Source organism: Lipophrys pholis (genome assembly GCF_963383615.2).
Source record: "Lipophrys pholis genome assembly, chromosome: 10".
Taxonomy (NCBI): domain Eukaryota; kingdom Metazoa; phylum Chordata; class Actinopteri; order Blenniiformes; family Blenniidae; genus Lipophrys; species Lipophrys pholis.
Window position 1 is genome coordinate 29,783,813 of NC_137640.1, and position 19,894 is coordinate 29,803,706.

Sequence of the window (19,894 nt, forward strand, 5' to 3'; positions counted from 1 at the left end):
GTTTGGGCTGAGGGGGTGAACTTATTCCTGTTAATGCTGTGAATCCACCCTTGCCGACTGCTGCCTAACTCTTGTATTTCCATATGGAGGGTGAGAGAGAGAGAGAGAGTTTGTTTGTATGCAGTGGCTCTTTGTTGTACCACCGTGATGTTTGTGGCTCTTGGTCCCTGACTGGTTGGCCACCCCTGTTCTGATAATTCAATTGATGCAGATACTTAAGGCATCGAGAATACGACAAATATGAAACCTTTTTAAGTCTGTAGGATCAGCTGTCCCTCAATACATTATTCCGTTGGTCATATTTCCTCCATTAGAAGTCCTAATTGTCTACATGTATGACAGATTGTGTGTCCTGTCTATGCTGAATACCTTATTGCAACATCTCTGGATCCAGATGCAGTATTAAAAACATGAAACATGTTTGTTTCACAAGTAACAAAAGTACAAGAGTACAGAGCTTGATCTGAGGTAGCTCTGGAGTTGGAAACAAAACCACAGATGTCTTATATTGTATAACAGTGACGCTCTGTTTCTCTGCAGCCGTGTTGCTTTAACTCTGGGTCAGCACCTAAAATTGGCAGCGGGCCTGTTTGTAGTGGCACCGTGAGCATGTCTCTGAGGAATTTGGTCCAATAGGAGAAACCAGTACTGTGCGGTTTGTTCTCTGGGTAGCTGCTCATGAGCACTTGGTTCAGACAGCACTGTCATGCAAACACAAGCTTGTTTGTCCATATCATTTTTCACATACATGTTGTGGAGTTAACATGCATGTGTGGGCCAGCAGGAATTATATAAGCCCGTCTCTATTCAGCTCTCCTGATTACAGATGGAAGGCTTTGATCATTGCCAAGCCTTTCATTGCCTCTGGCCTCCTTCTCAAAGCCTTTTATTAAGACAAACCCACATGGCTCGACACGACATCCCCCTTGCCCTCCCAACTCTCCTCTCACCCACAGAAACTGCATTCATCTGCATGTTGTTCCTGTAAGTGTAGTCTGCATATGTAATGAGCACTCAGTACACTCAACAGGGAGGCAGACACAACGCCTACATGTAATTACTGCATTAATGGGAGCAAAGCTCGGATGACACGCTCACCTTCACACCTGATCTGAGGCACCTGCGTATGTAGGTCAGTGCTTATGCTTTCAGTCTCGGTCTTTTTTGGGGCCAGTCGATATCAGAGGATGGATCACTTCCAAATCTGCCCCCTCAGGATCACCTACATCTGCCATATAGATCATCCACCAGCCTTTATCACTGCAATGAAGAAACCCACTTTCTTTCAATGCTGATAAAATTCAAAAGGCTCCGTTAAAGTGTTGGTGATTAATTTACTCCTAACCTGTGGAATGCAACTCCCTCACTGCTTTAAAAATCTATCTTTGAAATGACTGCAGTGATTTTTTCATTTGTATGTAAAACAGTTAGTGTAACTTAAATTACTTTCACAAATAAGCTCACAATACTCCCCCCCCCCCCCCCCCCCCCCCCCACTGGTATATGAATTGGAAAAAATAAACTTGTGCGATGAACAAAATGGCATCCCAAAGTTTTAGTTTTCTAAAGGCAAAAATCTTATCAAAATAAAACTATAATATCACAGGTCATGGCCTTGGCACTCCAATAACCAGCTGATGGTTCGCCATGAAACAGGAAGCAGTCATTTCCAGTATTTCTGATGTTCAGTGCAAAGCTAATGTTGGCTTAAAATCAGTAGGCGTCACATCCAAAATTCCATTTTATAAACTCTCCACAGACGTCTTTTGAGACCTAAACAATCCTTCAAAATAATAAATCTTCTCGTCAAAATATATAGGTTAAATTCATTTCCAACGGCATAAATACATATGAATTAAAGTCCCAGACTGGAGCTGAAGCATCATTTAGCAACAAGACAATAAAAAGACATTTCGTCTTTCAATCTTAACAGTGGTCCTTAATGACGCATTTCATCTTCCAGAATAAAGTCCTGTTTACGAGACAATGAATACCAGTGTATCCACAAAACTTTCTTCACTTTTGGGGGGTCCGTTTACACGGCACCCGTGTGCGGATCCACTGTGTCAGTAAAGTTTTTATCCCGGCTCTCAGGGTGGAAAGATTCTTTCACAGTCGCTATTCCCTCCTGCAGAGACTGATGGAGGCTATGGAGCGCTCTTACTGCGCATTCACATCCTCCTGAGGTATATAGTTTCTTCTTCTCATGCGCTAATAAACAAACATGGCGTCCCCGTAGTGGTTTGACTCACAGTCCATTTTCAAGTTTTATTGTCCATATCGGTAGTTTTACAGTTGAGGCGCTCCCCTAATAGCATCCGATTCCTCATCAGTCCATACGAATGACGGGTTCTATCGACTTTGTTCACGTTTATAACATATTGATCTCGGCACACGTCTCTGTGTGGTTACATTCCAAAAACAAGCAACAGCACCCTCCCGTGGCCCGGTATAGTAACTACATCGTTGTCTGTGTGTCCGCACCACCACCATGTGGCCATCATAAAAATATGATTCAAGCGGTTGATACCGATGTTGTGGTGTAGCTGTGGCAGTGGCTCAGACTCTACAGAAATTGCAGCAGGGCTAGGGCCAGAGAAAGGGTGCATATATGCACCCGTTAATGCATGGAACACTGGTAGTATACTACCAGTGTTCCATGCATTAACGGGTTGTGACACTGTGTCAAGCTTTGTCGGCCACGGGCAAAAGACTGGGTGGGCTGTATGGGCTGTGTTTCCTGAGCTTATACATGCCCTGTGGAAACTGTCTTCAGCCCCAAATGACATACCTCAGGAGGTAATGGCCCCAATTGAGAGGATTATTATCTTACTCTGTGACCGAACCAGCACATGTACAGAAATAGATACGGCAAGGAGGAAGTTATTTGCAAAGAGGAACAATGTGCAATCAATCCCTCCAACCAAGGCTGCCCTAGAAGAGCAGGTCAAGAGAGCACTATACCAAGGAGGTCACGTGTGGGGTCAAGTGTGGTGTCAACACCAGAACTACCTTCATCATGCAAATGGGGCTGGGCAAAGACATCTGAGGGCGACTATGAACCCTTCTGGACATGCCTACCAGATGCAGACCAGTCCAGTTATGAACTGGTGTCTTGCAAATCCAAGAAGGGTTGTGTTGGGCATTGCAAGTGCAAGAAAGCTCAGTTCCAGTGCACAGGCCTGTTTCTGTGAAGGTGAGTGTGAATAGTCTTCCCTGTGATAGACCCTTGATTTGGCCTCACTTAATATAAGTCTTGTGAGACAGAAGGAAGCTTCTTAGAAATTCTAAAGTTTCTCATTTAAATTCTGAATAATAATAAAAACAAATTCGACACAGAGATCATCCATTCTAACCAGTCTGAAAAAATGGTGGCCATTTTGAATTTTCAATGAAAATGGTCAAGTCAATTTACCAAGTACTATGTATGGTAATAGTACAGCTGCTTAGCTTCGAAATATAAAGGAATCATGCATAAATAAGCCTGAATTATCATATTATATCCATCAGTCATAACAAAACAGTTGTTGCTGGTGGCCATTTTGAGAAATGGCTGCCATGGGCGCCATGTTGAAGATTTATGATGGCTCCATATCCATTTCTTTTTGGACTGCCTTTGGCTATAAGTGTACCAAATTTCATGCTTGTACCACAAAATGCACGATTCTTTTATATTTTGAAGCAAATCAGCTGTACTAATTACAAGAAAGTGGTTGAAACTAGAAAAACCAACAGTGGATGAGTGGGTTGATATCATATCTGATGTTTTTAAGATGGAAAGAATTACATTTGCCATAAGGCACCTTCTCAAATATATTTTGAGAAGGTGAGAAAGATGGATCAGGTATATTAAACCAGTGAGGCCATCTTTTGTATAATGTTAAAGGGTATGGTTCCTTTTTCATGTTCTGGACAGGTTTACTTCATGATCAAAGTTTTTCCTTTTAATTCTTTAATAACATCACGTTGCACCCGTGTTTCCCTGTTGTAGGGAGAGAAGTCATTTGGTGGTAACATTTCAGTTAGTGTGTATTATAAGATGGTGGAAGGACCAATCATTCATCTATTTATACAGGTTTGGATGTTCGGTGGAGATTTAACTGTGATGTACAGATGAATGCTAAAGGAAAAATGTTATGTGGAGAATTTTGTGAACCATGAAAATACCATTAAAAAAGAACTGAAAAACCCCCAAAACAGGTTCTGACCTCATTTGACTAAATAATATCCATCTCAATCCTGTTTCACCATGGATTTGGAACTAAGTTTGTTCACACTGGTTTGTTCCAATAAAACAAACAATGCTCGGCATGATGAGTGAAAATGCTGCTACAAACAAGCAGACAGAAGACAAACGTTTTGAAATAAACCAGTGTGAACAAACTCTGGGAGATATTGACTGAAGCCTAATGACTGCATGGCTCTAATGATACCTGGTCACAAAATTAAATGTTTCAGCAGGATTCTCTTTTCTCAAACTGCATTTGCTAACAGCATGAAAAGCACTGCTGACTTTGGCCTTGTCCACACAAGCCAAAATGATCTTTTTCCTCCCAGGGGTTCTCCAAAGAAATTCCTTCCTTATGAACACGGCTCAAAACTAGGCCTGCATGCAGTACATATGCCAGGCCTTTAGGAGCGCTGTGACTCACCAAATACACCAAAAGCGCAGAAGAAGATGTAGAGAACATAGAAATATAGAAGTTGACTCTTGCTCATAGACTTCTATCTAAATCTCAGTTATATAAGTTAATGCTCCTGCTAGTATCAGTAGCTTCTGCAGCGCCACCTGGAGCATGTAGTCCACCATTGTTGTAGAGGGGAGAGGGGGTGATGACATCATCTTTTTTCCACAGATGATGGTCTTTGCCATCCACACCTCAGAGCCGAGCCGGGGTTTTAGAGTTTCCCTACCCTGTTCCAAAACGCCACCTCGTGTGGATGATCAACCAAAAACGGTGTGTTTACGTGAAACAGCGTTCTCGCGTGGACGGCCCCTTTATCTGAACTGACCTGAGTTCCCGGTTTCTGTGTGGCAGCCATCTCTTTGATGAGGCGAAGCTCGGAGGGCGTGACTCCACCAACCAGGAAGAGGAAGAGCAGAGGATTGTCGCTGGGATGTGGACGATTCACCTGGAAGTGAACAGAGGAGACTGTGACTGATTGCTGTATTTTTACTTTCAGAGTTGTTCCTCCTGATATAGTCTGGCCTGTGATAAACATCAGTGGAGTTCAGGTAACACTTTATATCCAATCCAATCTATTTATAAAGCACTATTAAAAACAACTCAGTTGACCAAAGTGCTGTACAACAATATAAAAATACAATTATAAATACAACAATACAGTGGCAGCACAGAATACACTTATAGCAGTAAAAGTCAACTTCAACACTGGTTAAAAGCCAAGGAGAACATGCGTGTTTTGAGATGTGATTTAAAAACATGAAGGGAGTCAGCCTGTCTAATGAACAGAGGAAGCTCATTCCACAGTTTGGGACCAACCACAGAAAACGCTCCGTCTGCTCTTAGTTTTTATATCACTTCCTCTGTTTATTATTGTCTTGGCTCTTCTCTGTGAACTGTGGCTGATTCACTGCTCAGCTGGACAGCTGCAATGCTGTGGAGAAGCTGAAGGCAGCGGCAGCGGCAGAGGGTGATGTCTCATCTCACCACACACACACACACACACACACACACACACACACACACACACACACACACACACACACACACACACACACACACACACACACACACACACACACACACACACACACACACACACACACACACACACACACACACACACACACACACACACACACACACACACACACACACACACACACACACACACACACACACACACACACACGTGGACACATACAGATCACCTGTGCCATCCTTGCTTGTCGTTGTAACTCCACAAGTTGCCTTTAAACACAGCAGGTGAAGGTCTGGTATATCTGCTGAGTGTGATACAGTACTGGGGGAATAATAGAGAGCCCTCCAGCTATTGGTCCGTGGGTTGCAGACAGGACAAACCTGTGAATGCTAACCGAGCAATCAGAGCTGCAGGGGGTGGACCTGAAGAGAGAGTGGCTGTACACGTGAAGCTGCTGACAGCTGGTGCGAAGCATGCCCAGGATGATTCAACATGTGTTTCTGGAAAAATGTGTGAAATCATGTTTTGTAGTGTATTCTGCTCATGTTAGATGCTGAACGTTGAGGCGGGTTTGTTGGCACAGGAGGATGTGACAAACAAAACAATGTTCCAGCGGATCAGTGCATGTGTGGTCACTTAATGCTGTTACACAGTTTATCTGAATCATGTGCACTGACATGAGAGACGCGGAGAAGGAGGAGCCTTGAAGGGAAATGTGTTGCAGAGCATGTGCGAGAAGAAACAAAAACACGGAGGAGCTAGAAATTAATTTCTGGGTAAAGACATCACACAGTTTACCATTGACTATTGAAGGAAACATGAAGGGATCAGTCTTCACATTCACACAACATGAAGACTACCAGTCATAAAGAAGTTATTATCGTATCAACTGCCGCACAGCTGACTCAATCAGATTACCAGCTAATGTTTGTATTAGAGGTGTACCAGTACAAATGTTTTATTTTAAGAATCAAGGATATTTTATCAGGGTCCACCAAGGGTGCATAGGACACTATTGGAAGTCCTCAGAGTCCTCTTGCACTAAAACAAGACATGGTGTTAATGACCAACAACTTAGTATTTATTTTACAGCACCTTTAATTTTTATTATAAGCCTTTATCATATAATACATTTCCACACATTCCAAAGTCAAAACAATATTTTAAAATATTGTTTTGACTTTTTCTTTATTGTTAATAATGTTTTTGCATGGATCTTCATTGTAGCCTGCTTTGTTTTTTATTGTGTATTTATAAGTGTTTAGGTGTTGCATGAATAACACAAGTCAAAGTAGTTTTACACACATACACACAGTTTATACAAAGGGTAAATAGTGATCTCACTGTCAACTCAGAGGGATATGGCAGTGGAATATTTACAATGAATCCATATCAGACTTTAGAATCTTGTCCACACGTGTCAAATGAAGCTATAATCAATATTTCAGAATAATTCAAACTCAAATATTGGAAATCTGAGTTTTCAAAATTATTCTGATCCAAATCTCTGCCCATCGTTCCTCCCTGTGATTATTTCCAAGATAAAATGAATTAACTGGCTTCTTAAAAGTCAATAAATATAAAAATGAGACAAATGAGCCATTCAGGCTCTTTGAAATGAACGGATCCCAAAGATCCGGCTCCGTCCAAAGAACCATAAATCCCATCTCTATAGTATTTCGATCTACAAAGCTGACGCATATTGTTGTGGTCCACTGGGACAGACCCACAGGCTGTTCTCTTCAAGATCACAGCTAAATCATTAGTTTCAGACAGAAGTTTGTGTAAGGAACCAGGACGGGACCCAGGAGCAGACTCTCACAGAGAATCAGTTCAAAAAGTGAGCTTTGTTTCAAAGTCTCATAAGCACAGGTGATGTGAGCGGGGTTAATGTTCGTCCAAAAAATGAGCTGAGGGTCCAAATCACAAATGTAGACACAAGAGGATGAAGGCTGATTCATATTCCAGAAGAAGAAGAAGAAAGTTTGGCACTCCAGGCTCCTGCTCCCTCTGGCTGAAGAAATGTTGTTTTGCTGTGCCAGCCGTCCAGGCCGAAGTATGTCGGAGCTGCACTGCCGTGTGCTGCACAGGTGTGTTCCAGCTGTCTTATGACTATCAGTCATATTTTAATCATATTTAGCTTGTAGCCTCGTTACTGTGTGAGCGCCACAGCTGGTTAAGATGTGGGTGGGCCGGTTTATGTGATGCACCTGAATGCATCACTCAAAGCTGTAGTTAAAACCTGCGTTTAAAACCGGACCAACATTGCGACACGGACTCAAACATCAAAAGAGAAAGTTTGTATCTGTGGCAAAATGTAGGTCCTGGAACAGTTCAGTGAAATGTATTTCTGAAAACAACTGAAGCGAGAAAATAACTATGGAGTTGTTAAAGTTAAAACTTTGTTTGTGAGGGGGCGTGGCCTCCTGTGAGGGGGCGTGGCCTGTTAATTTGACAACTTCGTCTTGGAGTATGAATTGTCCTGCCGAAAAAGCATTTTTTTTTCGGCAGCTGGCCGACGTAATAGCCAAACTTTTCTTATTATTCTTATGGGAGTCTGCAGGGGCCTTTACACTGAGGATGTGGGACATCTAGATGCAGGATATGACGACAATCTGGCACAGATACATGGGGAGAGGGAGTTAATACACACTGGGGGTTGACGAGACACAAATGAGACACATCACACAATCAGACGCAAAGAGGAAGGACACACAGGAAGGACAAGTGAGACGAGACAGATGACAGGCAAGTACAAAATAAAACAGGAAGTACGAAAACACAGACAAGTCTAAGACACAGCAGAAGTCCTCACAGTTTGTAATAGTTTTTAAACTCAGCAAACAGCCCAGAGGCTCCTAAGACTTCAGTTGAGCTGCAATGCAAAAGTCAAACTGTTCTCCATGGATGTGTGAAGGTGAGAATCCCTCACTTTGCTTGTTGTTATTCAGTGGAATGACTACTGGAGGAGCAGTGCTGAACTGGGACTTGGTTTGAGTTAAATGCCAAACACAGCATAGACACACAAGTAATTTGCTTACAGTTTAATACAACAGATGAAGGCTCTGTGAAGCTGCAGAGGCTTCTAGAGCGTCACCGATCAGACAGCAGCGTCTGGTGTGCTTAATGATAAACAGCAGGGCTCACAGTAGATGTGGTTAAAAATAAAGGTTTTATAAGGGAGTGCTTTAGGGTGTGCACGGCTATCCTGTAGAAAACTCCAAGTTTAGGTTTCTACATGCAGCCTGACTGAATCGTGGGCCAAGTTTCTTGACATGTGCGAAAACCAGGCCACAGTTACACAACCTGTCCAAGTCCTGCCCCTGGGTAATCATTGCTGTCAGCAGGCCCAGATGTTCAATAATCAGGCTGGAGATAGTGATCCCGTGTGCGCTGGATATACTGTACATACACTACCCTCAGGGCAGGATATCAGTCAGAGTAAAAACAGTTAACTATAATATTCACATAACCCCATCTGTCCGTCTAGTCACTGGGTGCTTATAAATAACTGAGAGGATGTCATAACAACGATTCATAAACTGAAGCTGAGTTTCCTTTCGATGTGAATCCCACTCCAAAATGGGCTTTAGGTTTAATTGGCTCGGTCAGTATAACAGAGGGTTTTCAAAAGGTGTTTATTGAAATACATTTGGTTTCTGTTCCTGTCCAGCTCCGGCTCCTGATCAACCCCTACCACATCCCAGGGCCAGTGTCATCTGAGGATTCTGTTTAAACTAAAGATGAAAGTGATTCTTTGACACAGCGACCTGCTATATGATCTGGATCAGTGGTTTAAGGGCCTCAGACCCAAAACTTCGAACTGTTCATAATGCGTGCATTCAGTTCAAGTAATACAGATATGTGTGAAACAACATTAGCAGGGGTACATTTGGGCCCCCCACAGTCACATTCTCAGAGGGGTTACTGATCCTGATTAACTTCCTGAATAACATAGATATTTGTCAGTTTGTAACACCTATCCATGTTCCCTAATACGTTATCTGTTAAGTTTCCTGACATCAATATTGTTTGACTTCTTCTCTTTTTCAGATGCATCCCTCTAAAATAGTTGAACGATCCAGCCTCGGGCACACAACTCTGTCATGGACAGAGTTTGGATATTTTCTGTGTCCCAAATTCAGATCAGTGATGAAGAGACCTCTGCGAAATCACTATGCAAAAGCAGTGCATTTCCAGGGTACGTTGATGAGATATATGTTTAAAATCATATGCTTTCACACCTAACAAGAATGTTGGATGACATTTGTCTGTTTCCATGTATAAAGTAGTCATATGTTTGTCAGGGTTATATTGACTTGGAATGCTTTCTTTGGGGTCTGTGGATCAGCTTGGAGTTATTTCACCAAATGAAATTGTCATAACTGTTTGAATTAAGAAAAAAAAATAAAAGCATATTTTGTTTATTGGATGTAAAGTAAAGGTTTGTTTCTCAGTTATAACGTCATTGCTTTTTAAAGAAATGTCTCTTCTTTTACAGATACATTAATCTGCAGATGCAACAGTTCATGCAGAGATGGAAGTCATTTTCACTGGAGCACAACAAGGGGTGATTGGATCATTTATCTGTTTTTCAGGTCATCATCGGGATCATGCAAACTGAGGCCCTGTTTACACCATAATGTTTCACGTGACAACACCTAATCCGCTAAAAAAAAAAGGCGTGTGTTTACACTGCAGCAGCGGACACAGAGACAATGATGTAGTTAGTATGCCGGGCCACTGGAGGGCGCTGTTGCTTGATTTTGCTATGAAACTACACAGACGTGTGCAGAGAACAAAACACTATAAACCTGAAGAAACTGGAGAGAACCTGACATCCGTATGGACTGATGAGGAACCGGATGATATCAGGGAGAGTCTCAAATATTAAACTACTGATCTGGACCATAAAACTAGAATACGGACCGCGGGTCGCACCACTACGGGTCGTACCACTACGGGTCGTACCACTACGCGGCCGCCATGTTTGTTTACAACTGGATGAGCAGGAGGGAGGGGGAGAGATGAGCAGTAACAGGCTCTGTAGCCTCCATCAGTCTCTGCAGGAGGGAATAGTGACCGTGAAAGAATCTTTCCACCTTGAGAGCCGGATTAAAAACTTTGTGGATACAGTGCATCTGCAAACTGGTGCCGTGTAAACGGACCCCCCCAAAAGTGAAGAAAGTTTTGCGGATACACTTGAATTCGTTGTCGTGTAAACGGGGCCTGAAGGAGTAACCCGGCTACAGGCAGAGGTTGTCCTGGCCAGTGGGAGGCCGTTTGAAGATTCCTTCGACACCCACACTGTGGAAGAGGGATCATTGGCCTCTGCTGCAGGTCGCTGAGGGCCGATTATCCCTCTTCCCATAAAGGGAGGAGCCACCCAGACACCGCGGTGACAGTAATGGAGAAACGTGTCTCAGCTCCTCTGTGTGGGAACCTGCGGGTAGCATACACGTCTGCCAGAGGAGCTGAGACACGTTTCTCCCTCACCATCTTTGGCGCTTCTCCCTCCCCCCCCCCCGTCCTTTTCAGCAGCTTGGGAAAACAATATTATGTGATTGAGAGCCTTCTGGTGTCAGAACCGTTTTTTCTCTTGCGGCGCGCTTCTTATCTGCAGACGAACTTCCTGTATATTGGAAACGTCCGGTGTAGTGGGAGAAAGGGCAGGGCTCTCTCTCTTGGAACTCTCTCTAAGGAACTCTTGGGTACTTCTGTCTAGAAGCCCTACATTCCAGTCCTGGAAATGTTATTCATAGAGATAGCCTGCTGCAGATGTGCACATGTAAAAGTTAAAGCTCCCATAAGTTCTAACACCCTTATGGAGAAACGCAAATCTCTTCGTCCAATAAAGTATGCTTCAGATGATGTGGTTTTCTTCTTAATTGAGAAGTGTCTTCAAAATGACATGTGTGGCTGGGTAAACAGTAGAGTTTGAAAAGTTATGTGTTCTGATTACTGCATTGACTAAAGTCAACACAGCCATTCAACATGCTTATCAGGGAAACATGAATCAGGCCATGTTCAAGCAGTGGAACAATCCCCGCTCCTTGGTCCACAGCAGGTATTAGGAGGGAGCTGACCCTGATACATACAAATTCTTGTGTGTTTTTTTATCAGTGGTTCACCTTCATGAACATGCTGAAGCCGGTCTTAAGCAGGTCCGTAAGGCCTCCAGACATGTGTTCAATGTCTGGACATTCACGTCTCTCGGGATGGAAGACTTCTTCTAAGATCTGTGTCAGGAGTGGACGGTAGGTGGCCTGTAAGACAAAAAGCAGCACACGTGTATGAGCCATGACACCAGCAACAGAAACAAATTTATTACGATAAGAACATGAGTCAACTAAATTATGTGTGCCTAAACTATTAATTGACAAAAATGTGGGTATCAGTGCACTTTCTATAGTTGAGCATTTCTTCCCAACCACTGCTGTGGGTGTGAGAGACACTGGAGTTATAAACAGCTCTGGTCAAGTTAACAGGCCATTGATTCATGAGTCACATCAGGAAGAGGAGCTCAAACATCAGTTTAACAGGCAAAAGAATCATACTCTGATAAAGGTGGCTAAAAACAGCACAGTAAAAAATAAGGAGTGGGCGATGGGGGTGGGTGCCTCCAAAACTCAACCAGTCATTACAATATGACCAAAATTGAACACGATACTCTAATATTCTGCGACCCCAGTTCAAGAAAGGTTTCATCACTTATTAATATTCAAACAAAAGCGGAGCAAAAATGTTTCAAAAATAATTTAAGCCATGAAATATATTGGAAAAAGGAGAAAAATAATAGCAACACAAACAGGATACAGGACTTCACTATGTGAGCTATATAAAACGTCAGTAAACACAATAAATCAGGGAATCCTCAGGTCAAGTCTTGTTCATGCAACCAGAAATCAGAAATAAACCAGAGAGATGCAGTCATCTACTTTGTGTCTGAGTCAATCTCAGATGAATTTAGGTGAAGCAGAAAGATTAACCAAAGATTGGGTCCAAATGGTTCTTTTCCATACTATAACTGATGGAGGCTGTATCCTCAAGATTAAATAAATCCAATATATCTTTAGGCTTGTTCAAAATTCAAAAGCCAGCATAATGTTGGGCTGCATGAGTGTATGTTGTATGTGTGACTTGTAGATCTGTGAAGGCAAAATTGTGAGGAGCCACACCTCGCACCAGCTCCGGATCCTTCCTGACACACTTGCAGGTGATTATCTAAATAACGCTCTCCACTTCTTAAACACGGCAGCGAGGCGGACCTGATGCCAGAAGATTGAAGTCCTCACATAGGTGGTCAGCTTCATTCACGTGCTCTCCGGCTCCTCACTCTGAGCGTCTCCAGCGCACCTCCTCTCGGCACAGCCCCCCGACCGGCTGCAGTCTCCTCACCCGTGCGCTCTGCACTCCTGGGTCCTCACTCTCCCATGTACAGGTCTTGCAGTTTAAAATAAATTAATTGAGTACTGCACCTGCTCTGCCTCCTGGTCTTACTTCTGGGTTCTGAACACTGCTCACCGGCCCAAGCCCTCTCCTCCCAGGGGGCGTTACTCGGTCGGCATGACCGCCAGCTGCAGGAGCTCGCCGCCTCCATCCAGGACATCTAACAGCGGCTGGTCCAGTGGCCTCTGGCTGCTGCAGCTGGCACTTCCGCGTCAGCTCCCTGCGCCACCCACCCCTCCGGTGGCCTGGACGACTCTTCCCCGGCAGGGAGCCCTTTGTTCCCCCACCAGAACCATACGCCAAGGAATTGGGCTCCTGTGAGCAATTCCTACTAAAGTGCCGCCTCGTCTTCGACCTCCAACCCTCCAAGTATCCTTCAGATCGGGCCAAGATCGCCTACACCACCAACCTCCTGCGAGGGAAGGCGGCTCGGTGGGTGACGGCGCTCTGGAACCACGACTCCCCGGTACTTCAGACCTGGGCCCACTTTTCCGGGGAGCTTAAAAAGGCATTCGACCAACCTGTGAAAGGAGGGGAGGCATCGCAGCGGTTTCTCTCGCTCTCCCAGGGCACCATGTCAGCAGCCGACTACTCGGTCAAGTTCCGGATCCTGGCAAAGGAGTGTGGGTGGCATGACGATGCTCTCTGGGGAATCTGTACGCCAAGGGCTGCTCGGAGAGACTGAAGGACCAACTGGCTACCCGGGACGAATCCTCCTCCCTCGCTACTCGCTTGGATAACCGGCTGCAGGAGAGGCAGCGGGAGCGCGCCGACTGCCGATCCTTCCCTGCCGATCCTTCCCTGCCGCACTCTCCTCATCCCAGCCGGCTCTCCGGTCTTCGACCTTCCCGCCGGGCCCCGGAGCTTCTGGCGAGTCAGCAGATGAACCGATGCAGCTGGGGCGGGCCCAACTGGAATCCCCGAGAATGACGCCGGCGCATCCAGAACCAGCTATGTCCCTACTGCAGTGAAGCTGGACATCGTCAGGACTCCTGTTCGCGTCTACCAAAAGGTGCGGCTCGTCAGTGACCGGGAGCCCTCTGACGAGCCTTTTCTCCCAAATCCCGAGCTCCTCTGCCCGGATGACAGTGCCCGCCAGCCTCCACTGGGACTGGCACTCCGCGGTCCTTCCTGCACTGGTGGACTCGGGAGCAGACGACAACTTTGTGGATGCCGGGGTGGCGGCCCAGCTCGGACTGACGCTGTAGCTCCTGCCTTCCCCCCAAAGTGTAAACGCCCTGGATGGCCGGCGGATTTCCCGGGTTACCCACCGCACGACAGCTCTCACCACGGTCATCTCCGGGAACCATCGAGAGACTCTCCAGCTCCTGGTGATCCCTTCTCCGGTCACGCCCCTCATCCTTGGTTACCGTTGGCTGCACCTACATAACCCCCACCTAAACTGGAGGAACTCCTAGATCCTCGGATGGAGCCTCCAGTGTCACTCCCAGTGTCACTCCCAGTGCCTCCGGTCGGCCGAGTCCTTCTCCTTTTCCCGTTCACCGGCTCCGGCTCCTCCTGATCTGACGGCCGTTTCCTTGGAGTATCATGAGCTGGCACCGGTCTTCAGCAAGGACTTTGCTCGGACTCTCCCTTCTCACCGGCCCAATGATTGCTCCATTGACCTGCTTCCCTGCTTCCCCGCTGCCGGCGTCTTGCCTCTACAACATCTCGCGTCCTGAGAAGGAGGCAATGGAGACATACATCCAGGAGTCTTTAGCGGCTGGTCTCATTTGCCCCTCATCATCTCCGCTGGCCGCAGGATTTTTCTTTGTTAAGAAAAAAGACGCCACTCTCCGTCCCTGTATAGACTTCAAGGGGTTGAACGCCATTCCTGGTCTGTAACGGTTTTCAACCTCCTCTCTTCCCTGATGAGGAGCTTGATGTGGCTGTCCCCGCGGTCAAGGACCACCTACATTCGGTCCAGGAGGTGTGGAACTCGGCCAGGGCAGCGCTCTCCAGATCTGCAGAGTCCAACAAACGACTCGCGGACCGTCACCACACTCCGCTCCAGATTACCGACCCGGGCAGATGGTATGGTTATCCTCTCGAGACCTTCCCCTCCAGGTGGAATCACCCAAGCTGGCTCCCCGCTACATCGGTCCTTTCCCGGTCTCCAGGGTGATCAACCCCACTGCCATCCACCTCCAGCTCCCTGACTCCCTCAAGGTACACCCGACCTTCCATGTCTCTCTCTTCAAACCAGTCTCCTCTAGCCCTCTTTGTCCACTGGTGGACCTCCCGCCACCCCCCCGTGTCATCGATGACCACCCTGCCTTCACCGTGTCCAAGATCCTGGACGTGCGGCCCCGGGATCGTGGTTTCCAGTATCTGTACGGGCTAGGGGTACGGGCCGGAGGAGCGCTCCTGGCTTCCCCGTCGGCTTATCCTGGATGAGAACCTTATCTCGGACTTCTACAAGCCGGGTAGTCCACCAGGTGGCGACCATTGAGGGAGGGGTACTGTGGGGAGGTCCCCCTCGCACCAGCTCCGGATCCTTCCTGACACACTTGCAGGTGATTATCTAATGAACTCTCTCCACTTCTTAAGCACGGCAGCGAGGCGGAACTGATGCCAGAAGATTGAAGTCCTCACATAGGTGGTCAGCTTCATTCGCGTGCTCTGCGGCTCCTCACTCTGAGTGTCTCCAGCGCACCTCCTCTTGGCACAGCCCCCCGACCGGCTGCAGTCTCCTCGCCCATGCGCTCTGCACTCCTGGGTCCTGACTCTCCCACGTACAGGTCTTGCAGTTTAAAATAAATAATAACCCTGCACCCGCTCTGCCTCCCGGTCTGCTTCTGAGTTCTGAACACTACTCACCGGTCCCCTGCCATAACAAAAATAATACAGAAATATTTTTTAACAGACCTTTGACCAGCATGTTGTTATACAAAACCTTTCAGACAAATATTTGCTTATTTCAAAAAAATGCTAGATGAGCTATTCTACATTATATAGAAGCATGTGTCCTTTGTTAGAAAACAAACAAACCCTCTTTATTCTGTATACTACGACAAAATACCATTTGCAGTGAAGTCATTGGTGACTGCTTTTCCATGTGATTGAAGTTTGTGGTCATAAAACAATAAAGACACTGATAAGACATGAAGAGTGTTGTTTGAGTCCTGAATAGCGAAAGTGTTTAAACTAAACAGGCCAACATATTCCAGTAGAAGAGAGAAGAACATTTTTCATTGTTGCACAAGGCTGGAGGTAGTGGTACGTCCATGTCAGCGTGCCATAACAACATCCAAATAAGGACCAAAGCCTATCATCTGGATGTTGTCAAAAACACATTTGAACACCGAGTTCTGAGCATGTCCACCAACCTTCAAGCGTTACAAACATACACCTGTTCACACAAACGGCCGCGTTTGAATGCTAATGCGTGCAGGTGTTTGTGCTCACAGACGTCCTCTTCATGCTTCATTGTGATTCATGATGTCACATGTCAGTTAAGTAAGTGATTGCAGATCCAGACCACGTTCTGACTTTAATCATGAGTTCACCATTTCCCTAGGTCTTGTTATGGCCAAGTGGTAATTATTGCAGCATTCAGTTTGAACAACCCATCTAAGCAAAGAAATGCCAAAGAAAACTAGCTATCCCATCTTAAATCCACCAGAGATTAGATTTGGACCACTGTGGGAGGATATGCCACAGTGGTCCACTGTGGCATATCCTCCCACAGTGGGAGGATATGCCATTCATACAAGGTTTTTCATTTCCAAGTGAAGGTGAATCTATACATCTTCAGTCTGTATAGTTATTGCAGTGGCAGAGTCAGGGCCTGCAAGGCCTTCTCTGAAGGCCTAAGAAAAAATATCAGAATCACAGACTGATGTTGATTATATTTTGTAAATGAACTCTTATAAAATAATTCCAAATGATCTGTCCGCTTCCTCTCATAGCTTCTGCCCCGGCCGGCTGCGCTGCTTCCAGATTGTACTTCCATGTTAAAGCTTTTAACCAATCACATTTTAGCCATTACCTGTTGCCGGGTAAAGAAATCTGCCTGACGCCTCCAGATTCAATTCTGCAGGCGTCTGCAGTGTAAAATAAGTGTCGGTGACGCTGCTGCTTCAACCAATCAGATTTTGATATTGGCGACTCAGAGCCTTCTAGAAGGGTTAGGGTGATGTCAGCATATTGAAGCCCTCTGATTGGATGGTCAGAGAGTTCACTCTCCAGCGCTGGCTGACTGCATCTGTAGCAGCTGCATGAACAAAAATATAGTTGTGTTGATTTAATAACGGTTTTATCAACCTACAATGACAAAAGGAGAAGATAAAGATTTATTGTCAAAACAATTTTCAAGACAGACTTTTCCAAGAGGTCATTGAACGCACCGCAGCGCTCGAGCGCAGAGGTCTGGTGCAATTTATCTGCGCTCACTACAAAATCAATGGCAGGATTCAGGATTACATTAATTGCCATTATATTATTTCCAAGACCAAGAAAAGCGGACGTTTGTCTCCCTCCTCAACCCCCAGAAGTTTTTGGAAAAGCAGTCGCTCTTTTCTGCAGCTAAAGCAGAAGGAGAGACGTGAACTCTGATTTTTTTCATTCAATAAGGTATTTATTCTGGCTACACGAGTATCTATCTGTAATGCAGAAATGCAGAATAAAAAGCCTTTGTGCTTTTTATTCTGCATTTCTGCATGGTAACACAGTGTTTGTAGCCATAAAAAAGTTATTGGGGGCTGGATTGAGTCAGACCAGCACCAGTGAAGGCCGAGGTCTAAAATGCACGCCCACCACTGACTTATAGCATATGTGGATCAAGTTATTTTAATGTGGTTTGAGTGCCTACAATGTGACATAATCATTGATCAACTCAAGAAAAATATGTTTAGAAAGCAAAAAAGCTAAATTATGTCTGAAAATTGCTGTCTTTTAATAGTTTGCTTCACCTACCCTCAAAACTCACCTCCCAACCGCCTACCTCGTATCCATCAGAAGCAGTTAATTCACGCCTTTGGAAATCCTAGTGCCCTAATTATTTAAAATAGCACACATCTCTTAGTGATGGGTCAAACTTCACATGGCAACCGAACAGTAAACAGAGCAGTGATTCACTGCTGGCTAAGTGATACACTCACGTAAACAACCTGCAACACCGCCGTGGACATAAACAACTAATGCAGGGAACAGCCACACACTCATCTATTACAACTGAATTTCCCCAAAAGATAAAAGTCATCTTGTTACATAACCACCTCAAACAATCACGTGATAAAAAAGCAATATTGGGATTAGTCATATGATAATGCCACTGCCACACCTACGTGTGCGTTGCACACACACCTTCCCATATCAGGTTCCCCCATGAGTGTTATTGGCAAAGAGGTGAATGAACAAATGAATGCTTCAAAACAACGTGGCAGTAAAATGAAAACAGAAGTGGAGCAGAGAAAACAACAGACTGGACTGTCTTTGGACAAAATCCAGTCAAAAACACATTGGAGTTGTACAATGCATCTTAATTATGACCCTCGAAACCATATGTTGAAGTTTAAATTACTGCATGGCCTTTTTGTCTTTTTCTAAGAACCAGTTCAAGGAATTATTTTTGGACATATTTGGAACACAAATCTAAACTGACAATAGTTGGCAGAACGTTAAGAAACAAAGACAATTTGCAATTTTCTTTTGTTCATCTGGAAGTTTCTTTTCCAATGTATGCCAAAATGTCTGACATTTTTCCAATGTGATGCAAACAAATGCTTGTTTGTTTGCATGGATTGAATTGGCACATTTCATCTGTCTTCCAAGGTGTATTGTATTTTATTTAATCTTTTTAAATTCCGTGTGCTGCTGGTTGTACTTTGTTGCTGACAGAGAAGACGCTTTGCTTAAAACTTTGTTTATGTACACTGACATATTTTTACATTTTAGGGAAAATGTGTTGAAACATCAAATCTTCCTTGACATGTTTGAAGGCTTCTGTAGCATTACTGTGCCTGGACTATGCTTCTGTTGGATTTCTGGTAAAATTTCACAGAATTTTGGTCGTTATTCAATTACTTCAATATCAATAGCAGCTTCTCCTTTGATTTAGACTCAAAAATCTTTCTGGGGGGAGCACTCTGGCAGTCTCTGCAGAGAGAGACCATGAAAGAATCTTTTCACCTTGGGAGCTGGTTTAGAAACTTTGCAGGAACAGTGGAAACTTTACACCAGTGTGGTGTAAACGGACCCCCTAAAACTGAAGAAAGTTATATATATATATATATATATATATATATATATATATATATATATAGTGCTGTCAGAATAACGTGTTAATTTAATTGATTGATTTGAAACGTTTAATTCGTAAAAATGTTTTAGACGTAATTAACGCAGTTTTGTTGACTTCTGTTTTTTGTTTTTTTACTCCCTTACCAGAGCAGCCTCATGTGCAGGGTCTCTGGTCGCAGCACTGTGACTACAGAGCAGCTTAGAACCGAGTGGAATAATATTAAGGTAGAAAGTTTCAATTTAAAAAGTTCCCTGGCGGCTGATTGAGAAAGTGAAAGTCATTAGTTTTACTTTAAAAAGCCGAATTTAACAGCAAAACAGCAGGTTGCCATGTTGGCTGACCAGGAGCCACCAAACTTCTACAACTGGAGGAAATATTGGTAAAATATTAATTTCTCTTTCCCTGGCTCTCCTGTATACTGTGTGTGTGTGTGTGTGTGTGTGTGTGTGTGTGTGTGTGTGTGTGTGTGTGTGTGATAATACAGTATATTTTTGCCACTATATTAAAAGTCTCAAAGTGGTGGACCTGCACTCT

General features: G+C 44.6%; 1 protein-coding gene across 1 annotated transcript in view; it reads right to left on the reverse strand.

Moving 5' to 3' along the window:
- scfd2 (sec1 family domain containing 2) overlaps positions 1–19,894 on the reverse strand; it is a 118,117-nt gene that overhangs the window by 2,497 nt on the left and 95,726 nt on the right. Inside the window, exons 7-8 of the mRNA XM_080473041.1 lie at positions 11,799–11,933; positions 5,014–5,133 (exon numbers count right to left, since the gene is read on the reverse strand). Of these exons, the coding sequence (XP_080329167.1) occupies positions 5,014–5,133; positions 11,799–11,933 (255 nt within the window). The remainder of the gene's footprint in view (positions 1–5,013; positions 5,134–11,798; positions 11,934–19,894) is intronic.